The following is a 17,907-nucleotide window of genomic DNA, read 5'->3' on the forward strand; positions in this document are numbered from 1 at the left end:
GTTTTATTGCTGAACAAGGTTCTCTTCAAAACCTTTTGTAAAACTGTTAAATCTGTGCAGTGATAATCTAGGATTTCAAATTCAAAATACAATGAATTACAGTTGTAAAATTAACTTCGTGTAAGTTTCTTAATACACCCTGGGATTATTTAGATAAGACTTTAAAATAACATTCTCCTGAAATATCAGCATGTTTTTCATGCTAAAAGAGAGAGGTATGCATGACTTATTCCACAGGAGATAAGCCACGTGTATTTATTTATTTACTTCAGACAGTGGGCTTCCAATATGGCTAGATATGAACACTGAATTATCAGAAAATGGCTGTATTTTAAAAGAAGGTGAAATTATACCGATTATTAATTTTAATTACTTATAAATGACCCAGATGAAACATCTAGGCCCTTCCAAAATACTTAAAATCTATGTTGAGTAAACACTATAATGACGAACTTCAACTACAAATTGGTATGCCCCCTTCCCCCCCCATGCTTTATCAGTGTATTTACTACTTGTCTCAGGCAAATATCTAATTAAACAAAAAGGTACTCTCACCTGTCACCTGAAACTACCACTGCAGATCATGAAAGAACATTAGCAAAAACTGATTTTTTGCAACATCAGGTCAAACTTTCAAAGATAACCAAATCCTTACCACTCATTACTCTTGACAGAGATAGGTTTTAATCTTTCTTCTATTTTAATTTTTTTCTTTTTTCCCTCTTTTTTTTTTTTTTGGTAAATATGGGCTATGACCCATTCTGATTATACCCTGTTGCCCATTGAAGAGTTCTCAAGAAATTAGAACAAGCCAATGGGCTGTAAATAGTGTGCGGTGATATAAAAGAAGAAGCAATCCTTTTAGGAAACTTAAGTAGTGTCTTGTTATCAGCTTTACACTTTCTGTAAAGCATAAGGTCCTTACATATGAAAAATAAAAGTGTTACATAAATATAGCAAATATCCAGGAGGGTCCTTTTGACTGTATTGACCGAAATCTGTATTGTTTCTTGTAGTTAATTTATGGGAGGTTGTGAGAAGTGAAGTGTAGTCAATGTTAGGAGATGTCAGATCTGTCACCTCAATTTGACTTTCGAATATTACAATATCATGGAAGCCTGCACAACACTGATTTTGATGAAAGCAGAATAATAATACTTGGCACATAATGCTTTGCATCCTCAAAGCCCTGTACAAAACAAGAACCCCCACAACACCCCTGTGAGGTAGGGAAGTATTATTATCCTTATTTTACAGATGGGAAAACATACACAGAGAGATTAAATGACTTGCCGAAACCCACAGTGAGTCAGCAGCAGGGATGGGATAAGAATTCAGCCCCCACACTGCTTCCTAGCCAATGTCAATAAACCGAAAATATCACTTTTCTCAATAAGCTTAAATACTTCATTCAGGGGTCCAAAGGCATTACACTTGAGGAACAGGAGAAAAATGAAGATTTACTTTCCATTTAAGGGTTAAAGAGAGATGCCCAAATATTGGATGTCATCTCACCAACAGGACTTCAAAAGTTGCTTCTCCTTCAGGTTACACATTTTAGCAGCAAAAGGCAAATACCAAGAAATAGATTTTGGCAAAAAACCAAAACACCCTCCCTTCCCCCACCCTTAATAATTCTAACTCAAACAACTTTTGAAGTAGTATCTTCACAGCCCTTACCTTTCTGAATTCAGTCAGGTATCTGAGAACATGCATCCTCCTCATAATATACAGTACAGTGGCTCAAAAGTTTATTGGAAAAAAAGGAATCTAAATCTTCAGATTTCTCCAGACACAGACAGGAGGCATTTATTCCTTTACTTCTTTCTCATTAAGCAATCATCCATTCATTTCATTTTGCAACACCAATCTGATACTTCCACACCAATTAAAAGAACAAATTGGGGGAGAGGGGGAGGAACACGACCATATTAATTATTGCAGCACTGAATTCATAGTGTTTCCTGATGCAGATGGATCTTTAAATAGTTTTTTAAAGGAAATCAGTTATAGCGTTTATATTAAATAGATCAAAAAGTGTATATATTTAATTGAGCTGGGAAAGCCAAGTTTACAAAATGTTTTTAAAACTGCAAGCATTCCCAAAGCTCTAAAATATTAACTATTCAGATTTTTGAGAAATATAATGAATGGGTCAAAATAGGGTATTTGGTTAACCAGCTGTGGTGTTGCAAATCTCATGTACACTCAAAGCACTTCTTACAAACAAGAACTGCAGAACTAAACTAACCTCGGTCTGCGGTCACAATCCTTTGGTAAGGATGGACACGCATATCGTGCCTTCGAACTTTAGTAGCCACCGCACCTAGTTAAATTGCAATTACCAAGACAAAGTTAGAAAACATTCAAAGAAAACATTAACAGCAGGTTTATCAAAATGGATTTAAATGATCATTAACTACAAAAGTTCATTTTAAGAAAAGCAACAAGTTAAGGCACAGTAGTTTCAAATCTTAATCTTAAAAAGAAGTTTATCTGTGCAGATTAATATTGCATTTACTTTAAACATCCTGGCCTTAACCTGTTTAATCCATTCATTTACAATCCCAAAATTACAGTATTTCATGAAATCTATTAGACCCAAGCACATTTAAGCTTTACTAGTCACATATTCACTGAAGTGCCTTTCTTGCAGCAGGACTATTTTAAATAATGCCATCTTTTAATACTGACAATTATTTGCTAACCTTAAGATCACTTCCAGTTCTACCACAAAAAAAAGTTTTAAAGCAATTCTTCAAGCCTACAGATTGTGATTTTAAACTTTAAGTCAATAAGTATGAACTGCAATGAATTAGGTGATTAGTAAAGCAAACACTATATAGAACACTTAGCAGTCAGTATACTACTATACACTCATAAATTACAGCTACTCTGTAATAATAGGAGCTAATCCAAATTAATAGCACTATTTTATTTTAAATCTATGTGCAAAAAAGTGCAAGTAAGTCACTGACTGCTAGGCCAAGCTTTTTTCAAGGCTGCTGAAACTAAGCATTTGTTAAAATTCAGATCTGATGAAGGATCAGTTAAGACCGTTCTTGAATTCTTAGCCTTTCGTTGGGAAAGCCATACCTGAAGATAAAAGGAAGGGAATTACAAGTTAGTCACCAACTAAAATTTAATCCCAACACCAATATCCCCAAAAATACTAATAGGGATGCATTTCTCTGCTATTTTTAACAGAATTATTTTAAGGCATCTTAAAGGTCCACCACAAAAATGGACAAAATATAGCATACTATTAACGAGAATGAGTGTATTACGAAATAAAACTCAACAAAAAACTAGTTTAATTCAATTAACTCTATGGAATTGCTCAGGTAATAGAGCAGATGTATTAGGAGTTATTGATTCTATCCTAGCTAAGTGGGGGTGTGGTCTTCCCCCCCCCCCCCCCCTTTCCCTTTTTAAAATAAGATTATTTGGTGAGATCTGTTCTGGGCAATACACCTGTGCTCTCACAGCTAAGCCCAAAAGTATGCAATGGTTTCAGGTGCCATTTTACGAGTAATTTTTCCCCTTCTCTCTCTTTATAGAAAATCCTGCAAGAAATAGAGTTCCCTGCATCATATTAAATTATTACTATGGAACGATGTATTTCTTTGCTTTCTATTAACTGAATTCACGAGAGGAGTTTGCCACTAACCAGCAACTGATAGCTACTGTGATGATGCCTATAACTGTGACTTTACCCCAGCACGTATCGCAAGTGGACTTGCAGATTGGGGGTGGAGGAGCTGGGGAGAACATTTACATGTTTGTGGGAAATTGATGACATTATCATATGCTGAGTTTTGGCTATGGGGTAACGGACAACAACCATGAGCTGTTCAAAGACAGACCTACTGCATACTTCTGTCCTACGAAAATTTTCATTATTGATTCACTAATCCTGAAAGGCAGAAGTCTGAAATACATTTTCTTTTTTACGGTATAAAATGTAACGTGGGAACACGCACACAAAAAGATAACTCAACAAGTATTTGTCACGTAAGTGAAACACTGATTTTTTGCAATACTTTCAACAAAATATTGACTTTGAACCTTATTGTCCAGTGTTCATTAGAGGTGTTTAGAATTTGTGTAAATCAGTAACTGCCACTGAACAATCTAAGATCAAAGTCCTATAAAATCAACATTATGCAGCACCAAGGTCATATGCAATTCAGAACAAGCTGAAGAGAAAAGATTATTTAGATTCTGTAGAGGGTAGTAAAGGAAGAAACTATTGGAACTGCTTTTTTCATATTGACCAGTTGACTGAATTGTCACGGCTGCTTTATCATTCTCGCCTTCACACAGCAATTCAATGGTCTGAAATATTAGGAATGATGGACATTTCAATCCAATGTATATAAAAGAAACCATCGGTAAAGTTGCTAACTGTATCATCTTCTGGTCAGAACTTAGTTTGCTTTATATTCATTCACTGAAATTATTTTCTGCTTACAAAACGATTTACAGCTTTTTGACACTGAGGATAGATTTATCAGTTGTGTACTAAATAAAGAAGCAAAAACCTCAACACACTCAGAAAAGACCTTTCCATTCTCTCCAGTTTCGCTACTAAAAAGGTATAGTAAAATAGGAATTTCTCTCTTCCAAAGATTACTGGAAATAAATTTATGTTGAAGAGAGCACAAACAAATCTGGTATTTATGGGAGCCCAACGACATATATAGATGGCATATAATAGACATATAATAGATGTCAACTTCTATTTGTTTTGTTTTTTTTTCCCTGCTTATGTATCCACCATCTAGTGTCATACAAACAAAGATTTTATTTTCAGTAATCTTATTAATATACTAAACACACATTTTTAATAACGGAAAACATGTTAAAATCTTTAAGAGTTACACCATTTGAGCAGTCTTCCTAGGCAGTTTTGACATACCTGAGGTAAGACTGTTGCTTCAAATTTTTTTCTTTGAGCCCCATGGTCTCTACCTTGCAAATATCACAGAAGCATAAGCAATATATTCTCCAGTCATCCGTGTACAAAGATCTTACCTAATACACCACTAGGTTCAATAGGATACTCAAGGATTGATGTAGCTGGTGCCAGCGTGTAGGGGTATTCATATGGTGTGTAAATTAAACCAGCTTCGGGTCCAGGTGGAACTATTGCAGCGGTGGGATGAGGAGTTCCGTTTGGCATGACAGCGGTTTGTATTTGTCTGATCAAAGGCATTATGGTAGGGCCAGCTGGCGTAGGAGTACGCAGGGCAGCTGGTGGGAGAACAGGCGCAGGCCCAGTAATAATCCTTGGAGCCTGGGCTGTTGCTGCAAGAGAAAAGGCAAGGGCTGCTACAGTAAGCAAAGAAATTCAGAGGAAAGTATGGAGATAGCAGTACAAAACGTGGAAAGAATGGGAAAAAAGGGGAAAAGTAGGAAAGAAGAAAAATAAAAGGAAATCATTAGTACATGCGCTGATCACACAGTGCCAAAGCACACCATTCAAATGCAAACAGCTTTCCATTTTCCAGTGTGATTAAGTACGAACATGCAAAATAAAAAAGCCATTGTAAAACAGTGAGGTAGATTTCTCAAACAGGTTACACAGCACAAAAGCTCCATTTAGACCACATTTCTTCATTTATGCTATCAAGACTCCATGAGACTGAGATGCATGCAGGAAATACAAGGAAAACACTGTCATAATCAAATACAGAGTACAAAATTTAGTGCAACTATATAGAGTCCACAGATACTCAGTTATGCAGAGCTGCCATATGAGTCTACGGTTTTTATACATCTCAAAATTGCATTCAATTCCAGTTTCCAGGATCAGTGAAGTTAAAGATGACCTAGAAACACAATGCATCTCCTCTCCTACTCTAGCATGAATAAAATAGACTCAAAAGTGATTTCCATATCAAATTCCCCAAAATAAAATACTTTCTTTGTATTTGACGTTCACTATGGCCTTGCTTAAGTTAAAGAAAACAGATGCATTTTTTTTTCCCAAACAGTGCTAACACATTTCGTTAAGCGTTATTTGAAGACTGTTGGCATACAAGATGAGCAAATTCTTAAATACTAACACATCAGCTGGTAACAGTCAATCTTAAAGGGTTATAATTTCTAGATATCTCTGCACTACTGTTAATCTACATTTATTTAATTAACCTACAGGTGGTCTGAAAAGAGAAATGTGGTGGAAGTTTTTCAGATTTGAGACTGTTGTGTTGTTTTAATTATTTTTGTTTTTTAAACAAAAGTGCTCAGACTTAATGTATGATTAAAAAAAACGCTCAAACATTTTAATTTCCTTTCTTAAACAGAAATAAACCAGTACGGCTTTTACGTCTTCAAGTTTTCAGTAAAATCAAAACACACAAACAGTGAAATTGTCTTATTATCAACAAATGAATGTTAGTGTGGAAATCTCTAGTCAAAAGGGAAAAATAAAAAATCTATCTTCCCACTTACACTGATACAATAGACCAATGGGAATAGATCAGACAAAGAAATTGCTCTAATTAATACAAAGGTTTCTATGCAACAGTTTGCATCAATTTAAGCTAATCTGAAAGCTATTTTACTCATAAATTTGCAATAATTTAGAGACTAAAATATATTTAAAAGTGATCTAGCTTTAAGTATTATGGTGTTCATTAGGGCTGGAAGATTTACCACTACCATTGTAGTGGTAAAAGCCCTTGCTTATGTCTCTTTTCAAATCAGAATAATTACACTGGTGTAAGCACTCTCAGAGTGGCCTAACTGCATTCCAACCTTTAAACATATTCAACATTGAAATGGTGACTGTGTGGAGAAACAAATTTGCAAATATCAGTAGGCCCTTAGTGAAAAGACTGATTTAACTGTGCTTACATTTGACATCTGTATCACAGCTACAGCAAAAATTTACTTTGGAACAGTATCAGCAACTACATTTTCAGGAGGAGAAATTAGCTTTTCAACTAGAGAAAATAATTTGTATCACACATAATAGATATATGCTTTCATTAGTAGGTGTATGTAATTAATTTTCAAGTGTAAACCTGTGCATACATGCATTTGCAAAAGCATTCTCACACAAATGTAATGGAAGAAATCATAAAAATGGCTCGTTAAATCACTGATCCCTGTGAACTCAGCTGTGAAATCAGTTGATGAATTGTTGGAAAAACATAACATTGGGGGGACACATGCAAGCAAGATGAAAGGAAGGAATGTAATACAGAAAAATGTATTCACAGTATCCTGAACATCTGTAACATTTTCAAATTAAATCTCTAAAAATAAAATTGAAAAGGAGTCCATTGTCTTTTATAGGTATTAAGGGAAAAAAATAATCATAAAATAGAAAAATATGGCTTAAGGGTTGAATTTTTTTAAAGTATATATTTATAAATATTTCAACCCAAACATACCGTTTAAAAAAAAGGGGGGGGGGGCAGGGGGGAGGGTGGGGAACAAACCCGAACAAAAAACCCCCAAAACTGAAATAACTTATCTCCAGAAGATCTTTTGCAATGGCTACCTACTGTTCTGTTGTTTTTTTACTGCCTTCCATTCTCCAACACAGTTGCTACTGTACATTTGCCAGTAGGTAGCTTAGGAATCAAAACTTGCAAACATTACTATGGCATTGACCCTCAAGTTTATGACATGCTTACGTGATTTGATGTTGGCATCTCTGTAGGTGCCATTCAGAATTGCAAGCTCCATCAGCTGCATCTTTTTAAGGCTGTCTTCTCCTTCTGCCTGTGTGTGAAAAGATGGGAAGAAAGTCAGGCTTATTAATTCACTAGTGCACAAGATGTAAGGGACCTAGAATAAAATGCCTTTGAGTTTTAACCATGCAAAATACCTGCTTACCATTAGTCACAAAACCAGTAAGCTTTGTGAACTTTTCCTTAAAATTAAGTGCAAGTTGCCTGTTGTCTATCATTAAGTGGTGTTGATAAATATCTTAAGAGTTTTGAAAAAGGCTCATACCATAAACTATAAAAACAGAGTTAAGTGTAAGTTGTGTTTGATAGAAATTGTTTAAAGAAATTTTTTCTCAAGTTTTAGTAAATCTTTTCATGTACTCCTACTAAAGGTATCTTTTAAAAAATGGTATTATTAGGCTAGAGGAAGAATAGATACCACAAATTTTAAGCAACTTCAATTTATTGTAACTTGCTCCACTGTAGTTGATACGGACTACTTTGCCCAGCTTGGGGGGGGATTGGGGGGAGGGAGTGAGTCAAACCAAAAATAAACAACAAACTTTGAGTAGCTTTCCAAACAGGACATCAAGTCCTGTAAGGCAGAATTCATAATTCTGGCACATGTAGATGTATTCTGGTTAGGATATAACTACTATTTACACAGTATACATTATTCTTGTTTTTCCTTCAGTATAAATTACTTCCCTGGTTATCTACTCCATTGGTATATCCTGCAGCTTGCATAAATATTACGCAGTATTCAGTAAAAATGCTCACTTTTTCAGTTACTAACAAAAGTATTTCTAATTAGTTCAATTTTAGTTGTAAGACTAGACATTTTCTGATCTGTCTTTCCAGAAATACTACCATTTGTTTAGTCTACATCCTATCAACCAGGAAACAAGATTATGATATAGGAAACCCAAGAGAGATGGTCAGCGTCTACTTTAATGTTAAGTTACCACCTTGCTTCTTGTATTGAATGCCACTGCTGAAATTCTCAGTCAGATGGAAAAGAGGGCATCTTCAGTGTCAGCTGCATTGCATTCTTCCTTTGCTAAACAGGATTTCTTATTTTTTTTACTTATCTTGCCTATTCACACAACGTTTTCCAGACATTTGGAACAGCATTTTCCAAGTTAATGGGAACCTGGATAATAACATACTGTGCCATCCACTCCGAAAATCTTAAAGTCTGATGTCAGAGCTGTTCACCCATCTTAAACTACAGCTCTTACAGATGGTTTGAACTAGGACTCTCAAGAGCATGAGTGATTACAAAAAACCAGAATTAAAAGCCACAAAGAATAACAATCACCACCACTAACCAAAAAAATTCTATTCAACAAGTTTGTGTCAATTACAGCACTGCACGGGTGAAACAACGTCTCAAACTAGTTAAGAGTTAATAGGATTATCTACACCCAGTGTTCCAAATGTATAGGAAAATATTTTTTCAGGCTAGTTTGCAGCAAAATATTGTTATACATACTTTACTCCAAAACTATGGAGAAGTAATTTACTAAATTACATGACAAAAAAAGTTTTAAAATTGTATCTAAGCAAATATAGCACTTAGTGTGAGGTATGCTCAAGGACCACCACCCCTTGAAATGGAAACTTTAACATCTGATTTTTATCAACAACTTAAAATCAACATGGTAAGATGGGTCAACACTAAATTACTTTCAGATGTCAGAAATGAAAATCCTAACTGTAATACTGACAACTTGCATAAACACAAAGATTACACACAGTGACAATTTATGTTGTTGTTAAACATTCAGAATATACTGAAAGTTAGACATTTTCTTTATATATGAAATACTGTGCAACAGACCAAGCTAACACTAATATTGAAAAAGTAAACAAACATTCAATTACCATTTTAACTACAAATTAATTGTACAGTTAAGTACTGTACTATCCAGAAACCTCACACATCATAGTCATTAAAACGAGACTCTCTGGAATACAAAATGTACTGATAATAGCATCCTTAATACGACATACTCAGAACAGACTTACAATTTACATGCAAAAGAAATTTTTTCTTTTTTTTAAAGGAACTATTATTCCATTGCATCTTTGCTGGTAAATTACCTAGACAATCATGATGCAATAAAACCAATTCCAAATCTATCTGCCCATGCAGAGCTCACAAATTCTTGTCATTCTGGATATACCTTAACTAATTTATTTTAGCAATAAAGACTTCTAACACATTGATTCCTCTTTTCCCCTCCCTCCATAATGGTAATACTTTGTTATTGGCTTTTTGCTTGGGTTCCTTTATTTATTTATTAAAGTGTGTAACAAAAAAACCTCCTCACAATGTCAGCTGCATCTCCCATATAGTTCCATTAATGTTACTAAAATTGCTTACTTCCTCCAAATAAGAGTTCAGGTGATTGATCTGACACCATTAATGAGTCTCAGTAAATGCTGCATCTTACGTTCCACTTGCTAGGATAATTTTAGTAACTCTAATTCCAGATTTTGCACCACAGTGAGTATTTCCAAATGTAACTATTTATAGAATAATAATTTTAAGACAGAAAATATTTTTTCCTTCTGACATCCCCAAAAGAAGAAGTTGTAACAACTTAAAAGCAATAAAAGACAAAGTAATCATTCTTACTTTGGATCTTTAACATTTTCCTATAGGTCACTATGCTTCTATGAGCAAAGATGTTGCAATTATCTAGGTTTTACAAAGTATGTTTACAAAAATAATAACGAACCTCAGCACGCAAAGCAGACCAAGTCGTTAACTTTTATTTTTGAGATTTACTTCTCAGGAGTACTGCTCAGCAGTTGATAAACTTTTGTTCTTTCAAACAGACTCCAAAACATAGTTTAAACCTTTTCCTTAAAGACTGTATCAGTGATAATTCGCAGATGTGGACCTTCATTACGAAACATTAATACTGTCTTTCAACTTCCGCTATTTTGTTTTTCAAAGCATTTATTAGATAGAGAGAAAAAAACCAATCCAAACAAAAAAAACCCCACTTTAAAAACATCTTTAATGCTGACCACAAGGGCATCATTCCGACTCCTCCCAGAAGATGGCACTGTTTATTATACAATACTATCTCCTCAAGACGTGGGTGCTTAGCACTGTTTGCACCACCCTACTAGTACTGCTCAAAATTCTGCTACCCCCTTACACCCTAAACTTGCGAGAGTTGCTTGTCACCTCTCTTCAAGGCGTAAGTCACAGAAGTGGTCAGGACCCTTTCAGATATGCTGCTACGTCCTTCATTGTTTGGTATCAAGCTCTCTGTTTGAACATCATACACCAATAGCCAAACCCTCAAACTTCCAAGAGCTGGGATAGAGCAATGGGCGCATGTTTTTGCCTGCCCTATCCTCTCTCTTCCTTGCTGACAGGTGATCAAATGAGGCACACCGATGCAATCTATCTTAGCTCCAGGCATTTCTGCAGGCACTCTGTTAAAGCAAAGAGAGGTTGCATCAGGGATACAAAGGCAATCTCTAAAGGGACAGTACATTACCTGTACAATAGCTACAATAAAGCTCAGTCATTTGTACCAAGAGGAAGCTACTTCGAGCAAACATCAATAAGGTCACTTAAAGCCAGATTTGCATTACTAAGTTGAAGCTCAAGTGATTGACTCAAACCTCTCATCCTCTTAAATCTCCAGTGATTTCCTTGTATTTCTCATGTACAATATAAAATGCAGATTAAGAAAAAACCTTAAATGGTATCTTGAAACGTAATTCTTTAAATGTAAGCACTTGCAACTGCTCACTGAATACAAATACTGAAGAGACGCAAGCAGTAAGTCCTAACAAAGCCAACTGTGCACAGACAACATCGGTTACCATTTTGTGAACACAAGGCCAGTACTCCTCACAGTAACTCAGCTCTACTTGGGCTAGCAATAAAAAGACCTGAAGGAGACCAAATGCCAGTGACCACTATCGTTTTAAGTAACTTCTTTTCTAACCTTTACGAGAGTAGGATTAATAGTCACAAGGTTCAAAATGCTAATAACAAGTGCCACCTACATGAAGTGCCTGGGAAACACTTCCTCAAAAAACCCATTCAAATGAAATACACAACACTGACCACACTGATGCCCTATTAAAACCACAATTCTGTCTCCTACATTGGGCAATACTGTGTGTTTTTTTAAAAAAAAAAAGAGGATTGCAGTTATGTAATAAACTGCTATTAGTAAGAGCTTGTTTTATGTCATGAAATAGGGAGCTCAGATAAAGCACTCCATTTAATTTTTTTAATGACTTCTTTTCATTATCAATGTCCAAGCTATACTTCAACCTCAGATACCCCAAGATCCTCAGAGAATTCTTTTGTTTAACTAACGCTTCCGAAATTATTATTAGGCACTTAAACGCCTCAGATTCTCACAATGCATACAGTGCGCCCTTGAGAGTATCACACAGTTTAACTTCTTATTTATACAGAAAACACACTAGACAGATATGGAATCAAGGTGGAAGACAGGCATACAGACTCCAAACGGAAGTGCATTCACTGTGCTATGTCAATGAAGACTTCAGAAGATGACAACAGTCTTCAGAGGTGACAGGTAGACTGTTAGATGCCGTGTACAGTCAACTCTGAGAAGCCTGTAATAAATTACAGTAGAGAAGGAAAGATACTAGAGAAGGATCAAATAGTAATGTTCAGTACAGAGCAGAGATCCATGAGCTAGCATCCAGTGGAGTCAGTCAGTGCCCTGCCATACTGCTGCCAGACCCAAACTGACCCACATAGAAGGTGACTGCAGCTGAGTTAATTCACAAACCAAACAATCCACTCACTCGTATGATAGCAGGGATACCTGATCCTGACAGAGCTCCTTCAGCCTCACAGTCTCACCCGGCTAAGTCTCAGAACATACTCTGATTATCATTATTACCAACGCTGGCAGGGAAGGCTTTCAGCATTTCTGTACAAAAATATATACTTTCCCTGTATAATGGTAATTTTCCTTTTAAAGTAACTACTTTGGAAAATATAAAAAATACACTTTTTTCCAACATTCATAATATAGATACACTTATTTAGGTGATGTTAGTGACTTTCATTGACAGTCTAGCTTCCTAATGTCATGCATTTTGGATGACATTTTTGCAATCCCGTCACACATCCCTGCATTTCAGCTGAATTCTCATGAACTGAACTGAGTCCAACCCTAGGAAAGGCTGCAGTTTTATCTTGCACCAAATGCAGCCAAGTCTGGCTTTGGGTTAAGGGAGCAGTCCTTCATAAGCTGTTTCAGGGCTAACCTTTCAGGATCTGAGCAGGAGCAGCAAGTGGGAAGAGGAAATGATGGTGAAGCAAATTGATGCATGAATCAGCTGTGAATACAGAGGCCAAAAATTACTCTTGATCTTCCCCAGCCAACTGCAGCAGGCCTGTCCCACCAGGCACACCGGAAGAATGACCAGGCAGCCTCAGCAACGCAAGAGCACCGAAGAGCAGCACTTGCCTTCCAATGCACCTCAGCAACTTCTCGTGCAGACTTACTTTCTTGCTTGCCCCACACCACCTCTGGTTAAACAGCAGTACTCAACAGCAGCTTAGCACCTTTCCTGCCACCCTCCGAGAGACCTCTTCCAGCTACCACATTTTGTCCAAGTCCATATGCTTTTCTCCACATTTACTCAGGTAGAGAATTTTCTCAATTGTAGCTTTTAGTACACAGGTAAGGCATTAAATAATTTTACACGTACACCAAACAGATGGGCAGAGAACTTGGCAGTTACGGAAGAATGGAAGAACACTATACTAATAAACAAGAATAGACGCTTCAATCTTTTCCTCAAATAGAAAAGTCATTTACAATTGCCACATACAACAAACATAACTTTTCTACCACCATATCTCTGGAAATACACATGTTAAATACAAAGACTTTCATTATTCTTTAAACTGCACAGCTGTATAGTATAAGCCACCTGCAATTTATTAATTTAATATGAATTTTGGTAAACCACAATAGCACCACTGAAATATTTTACTGTCACTGATCTTATCCTTCTTATCCAGGAGGAGCTGCTGCCCCTCAGGGGTCTGTCACCCTGCCTTCCTACAGTCTCCAGCTGCTATGTAGCCACACAGCTGCAACTTGGAGGCTTGCACTGTGACACTAGCTGGACTCTCTGGGCTCTGGAATGCTTTTATCTCCCTGACAAAGAAAAATGTTCCGCTGCAATTCACTTGTAGATCAGTAAGTATTCCTAACATACCATGCACCAGTTAAACAGCCTTTACACATGAATGTCCCCATTCAGGGACAAAAACCTTCCATTCATAATTTATAAATAAAAAACGTCACAAACAATATACTACAAATTCCTAGACATACATGTATTAAAACAAAAAACAGACCTCAGACATCAATATATTGTAAAATATATTATAAAAGATCATAGGCTAAACCACATTGGAATCCTTGAAGCTAAGGTATACATGCTTAAAATCTATTCTAAGTTTGGAAGGTCTTTTTTTTAATATATCTAAGTTGCTAAAAGACTGAAGTATCTATGGTAATGAAATCGTAGGCAAGATGACAGGTAACCAGATATAAAACACAAAGAAAAGAGCTTTTTAAAAGAATCTGAATGTGAGTACCTAAACTATTAATCAATTACCTACTGCAAGACATCAGATTTCACTTTTGTAAAGGCTTTTATTTCTGGCAAGCTACTCTATTACTCAGTGTTAAGGAAAACATCCCATCATCCCTCCCCCTCAAAAAATTTGACAAAGACTTCCAAGTTTCCCATGCCCAGAATGTAAACATCGGTAGTCAGAAGTTGTTGGTAAACATATGTTACTTAGACTTTCTCATCCTTGATTACACACTTCTGATGGTGATGGAGCAGAAAGCCTACAACACAGCTTTGTCATGCTAAGGAGAATTTGCTGAAGAGGTTTCTCTGGAATAATTTGGCAGCTATTCTTATATCAGAGGAAACTTTTCCAAATACTTTTGAGACAAAGTAAAATAAATCACTACTTTAAGACCAGCCGTATTTCTTAGAGCCCTGTATGCCATCAATGATGCTGTGGCATTGAATAGGTGGCAAGCTATAGCTCAGTTATTTCTCTATTTCCTTTTCAACACTGACACACACTGCTATGCCTATGAGGACAGGCAAAGATAAATTAGCATCATTATTTCTTCTGGGCAACACCGTCTGCTTATCTTCTTCAAAGCAAGCTCTCAGTTCAAATGATATGCAAAGATGACTGTGCTGTTTCACTTGACAAATTCATTGGTCATAATGTTAAAGATACACTAGGGGGAAAAGGCAGCGTATCTTTTTACACTTCCCATCACCTTATCTGACATATCCCTGTTTAATCATGATACTTGGCTTACCAGTAATATTTTTGAGAAACCTTATGCCCTCCCTCCCCCACTTTCCATTTCTGCAAGAAAAAAATACAGATAAGGTACAGAAAATCAGCATGAAGTGCATTTTATAAGCCAGACTGAAATACAGCATCAGTGGAACTTACGGGTTTGCTTCACCACATACCCTCTGGGTACTAGTTGTTAATATATTGGGGAGCAAAGGGGGGGCAGAAATCACCAGTAGCATTCTGCTTGACCTTAAAGGATTTTTAAGTCTGTCCCAACATTTCTTTTGGACAGACATGATGGGCTCATATTTAAATCACAGGGTTTGGGGCTTTGAAGGAAATATGGTCCCTTGGGTCAGTTATACTAGACACTCAACAATACTTAATTCCAGAATTTGCTTTTTGTTTAGCTTTTTTTTTTTTAAATTATCATTCTTCTTTACCTCACACCTGAACCTTTAACACTATTAAGTGTTAATAAAATCAGTGACAAGAATCTCTATACACCACACAGAACAGCTTCAGCAATTCATAAAGCTCCAGAACAGGAATGCATCTTTCATGACATATATATACACCAAACCACCCCCAAAAACTAACACACATTTTATACAGTATCTTCTAAAATATTTGCAAAAAGACAGAATTCTATTGAAATACATTAAGAGTTGTTTGTATTAAGATTCAAATAAAATAGCGATCAATAATGCAATCTAAAGCATTAGATCTATTTTTGGCAGTGTGCAAGCCCAGTTAAAAAACTTTCAGACCTAAACACTTTATTTTTGGTATTTCTGATTTTGGAATGCTAGACATTCAAAATTCCTCCTCACTGGTTAGTTTAATTCTGAAAGAACCACCTAAACCATAAGCACACTGAATGAGATATTACGAGGCAAGCCTCTGGTACAAATTTCCCAATACGGCTCTGCCTGCCACATCTTGAGTACCATGAACATCCTGGGAATCTGAACAGAGCAGAAATCAAACAGCACCTGTATTATGCAGGTCTTTATTCGAGCTGCAGCCTTTCAAACAGACTGAACAGTGCCAAAACACTTTGAGACTGCATTGACACTTACATCAGGACAAATGCTTTAACCTATCCTGAGTTTTAAGTAAATTGTAACAATAATTTAACCAATTTATGCTATACAACTGCCTATGATAAAGGTGGTTGTTCTAACAGGTACAGATTAGAGGCAGCTATTAGAAATATAACAATGGAATGATTAATTAAAATATTTGTAGATAAGTCTGGCCTGACCTGTAACATTTATTTTTCCTCTGTCATCCCAGGAAGTTTCTATTCAAAGTTTGAGTTTATACACTCTGAGTGGCTGTAAATTTCCCTTAAGTGCAAAGACACTGAACTCAGCTATGGGGGGTGTGGGGTGTGTGTGGAACAGGGGGGATGGGGACAATGACGACATGGACAAACCCCATTAAGGGGTTTCAAAACTAGTATTTTGTTGCAAACTCTAAAGAGACTCCAGTGCCAGCTAATTTTGTTTCCAGCTCTGCTCATGTTTTAGTACACAAACAAAGCCTTTCATTCTCAAAATGGTACTGAAATATGACCCCATGTTTTCGTAAAGAAAACATGTCCATTACGATTTTAATCTGTTCTCACTCAGAAATAAAAAAAAAAAATAAGAAAAATGACATTTTGTATCAAGTTTAGTAACCTAGAAAGAATGTGAACAAGTCTCTCTTTTTAGAGCAACAAAAGAATACTAACTGTTGGTAACGAGTACGAAGACTGTTGCTGTGAATTAGTACACATCTTTCAAGCGTACCTTCTCTTATGTGTTTCATTAAACACAGGATTCAGGGCTGCAGACTACCACACAGGAATTCAAGCTGCAGTAGTAACTTTTAAGACGTTTTTATCTTCAGCTGGAGATGTCCTGAAAAGGTAATACTGACTAACTAAAATAATGTATTACAATACAGAGTAAAAACATGAATTCAGGCTTATCCAATTAGAAAATGTTAGTATTCAGGGAGCAGTGGTTTTCCAATAGCTTTTTAGACTGTCAGTTTACTGCTGCAGTCACAATTTCAACAAGAATCAAGACAGCAAAATGTGATTAATAGAATTGTTTCTGTATTTCACCTACCTTCCCTTTTGTAAAACATTTGCATAAATTGATTTATTTTCAAAATAACAGAAAGTGCAATGGCACAGTTTTGTTGACACTGTCTTTTTCTACATACACACAACCCCTAAGGTGAAGTCTTCTAATGACTGTTTAATTTAGAACTCTGTATAAAGCTACCATCTAGAGAAATTTTTTTTTTAAATGTAAGGTGCCCAAAGATTCAACTGACCTAAGTTTTAAATTTCTAGTCCAACTGAGGAAACACAACATTGAAAGTTTCAGTAATTCTCAACAGCTGCTAAAAAGTGAATCAACTAAAAGCTCACAATTACTTCCAGCTGCCTACAAGTATACGAGCAACCCATAGCTCTGTTGAATATAATATCACATATATGTTTTATGTGCATTTTACTGGTACTCTAATATAAATGTTGCTGTTTAAAAATTGAAGTTGACTCTTCCATAAACAGCACAGATGACTCTCCTGGTCTTCCTGAACTCTCAGAGCTGATGAAGTCCAAAAGGAGGGGGTGGTAGTATTCCAACTGGCTAGTCTCCTCTCTTGTACAGTTGGCTAAAACCCACTTTCACACAGCTTAAAAATACAGAGAAGTGAAAAACCGAATTGTGTGTGCTCTCTTTAGGGGACAAATATGTCAATCATATGACCTTCTGTTTGAAGGCTCAAGCTGCTCAAGGCAGTGTGTTGCTAGGGAGAAGGCTTTCTTTGCTATTTATT

At 36.2% G+C, this 17,907-nt stretch overlaps 1 protein-coding gene across 7 annotated transcripts in view; it reads right to left on the bottom strand.

Moving 5' to 3' along the window:
* Positions 1 to 17,907, bottom strand: part of QKI (QKI, KH domain containing RNA binding) — a 166,907-nt gene that overhangs the window by 10,900 nt on the left and 138,100 nt on the right. The window contains exons 5-7 of one of the 7 annotated variants that reach the window (XM_059835232.1): positions 7,653 to 7,740; positions 5,038 to 5,334; positions 2,252 to 2,326 (exon numbers count right to left, since the gene is read on the bottom strand). In XM_059835232.1, coding sequence (XP_059691215.1) covers positions 2,252 to 2,326; positions 5,038 to 5,334; positions 7,653 to 7,740 — 460 coding nt within the window. Of the gene's footprint in view, positions 1 to 2,251; positions 3,097 to 4,330; positions 4,375 to 5,026; positions 5,335 to 7,652; positions 7,741 to 17,907 lie in introns of those variants that run through there. The other 6 variants (XM_059835216.1, XM_059835211.1, XM_059835208.1 and 3 more) reach the window with 6 other exon arrangements.

The sequence above is a fragment of the Gavia stellata genome, chromosome 2 (genome assembly GCF_030936135.1).
Source record: "Gavia stellata isolate bGavSte3 chromosome 2, bGavSte3.hap2, whole genome shotgun sequence".
Taxonomy (NCBI): domain Eukaryota; kingdom Metazoa; phylum Chordata; class Aves; order Gaviiformes; family Gaviidae; genus Gavia; species Gavia stellata.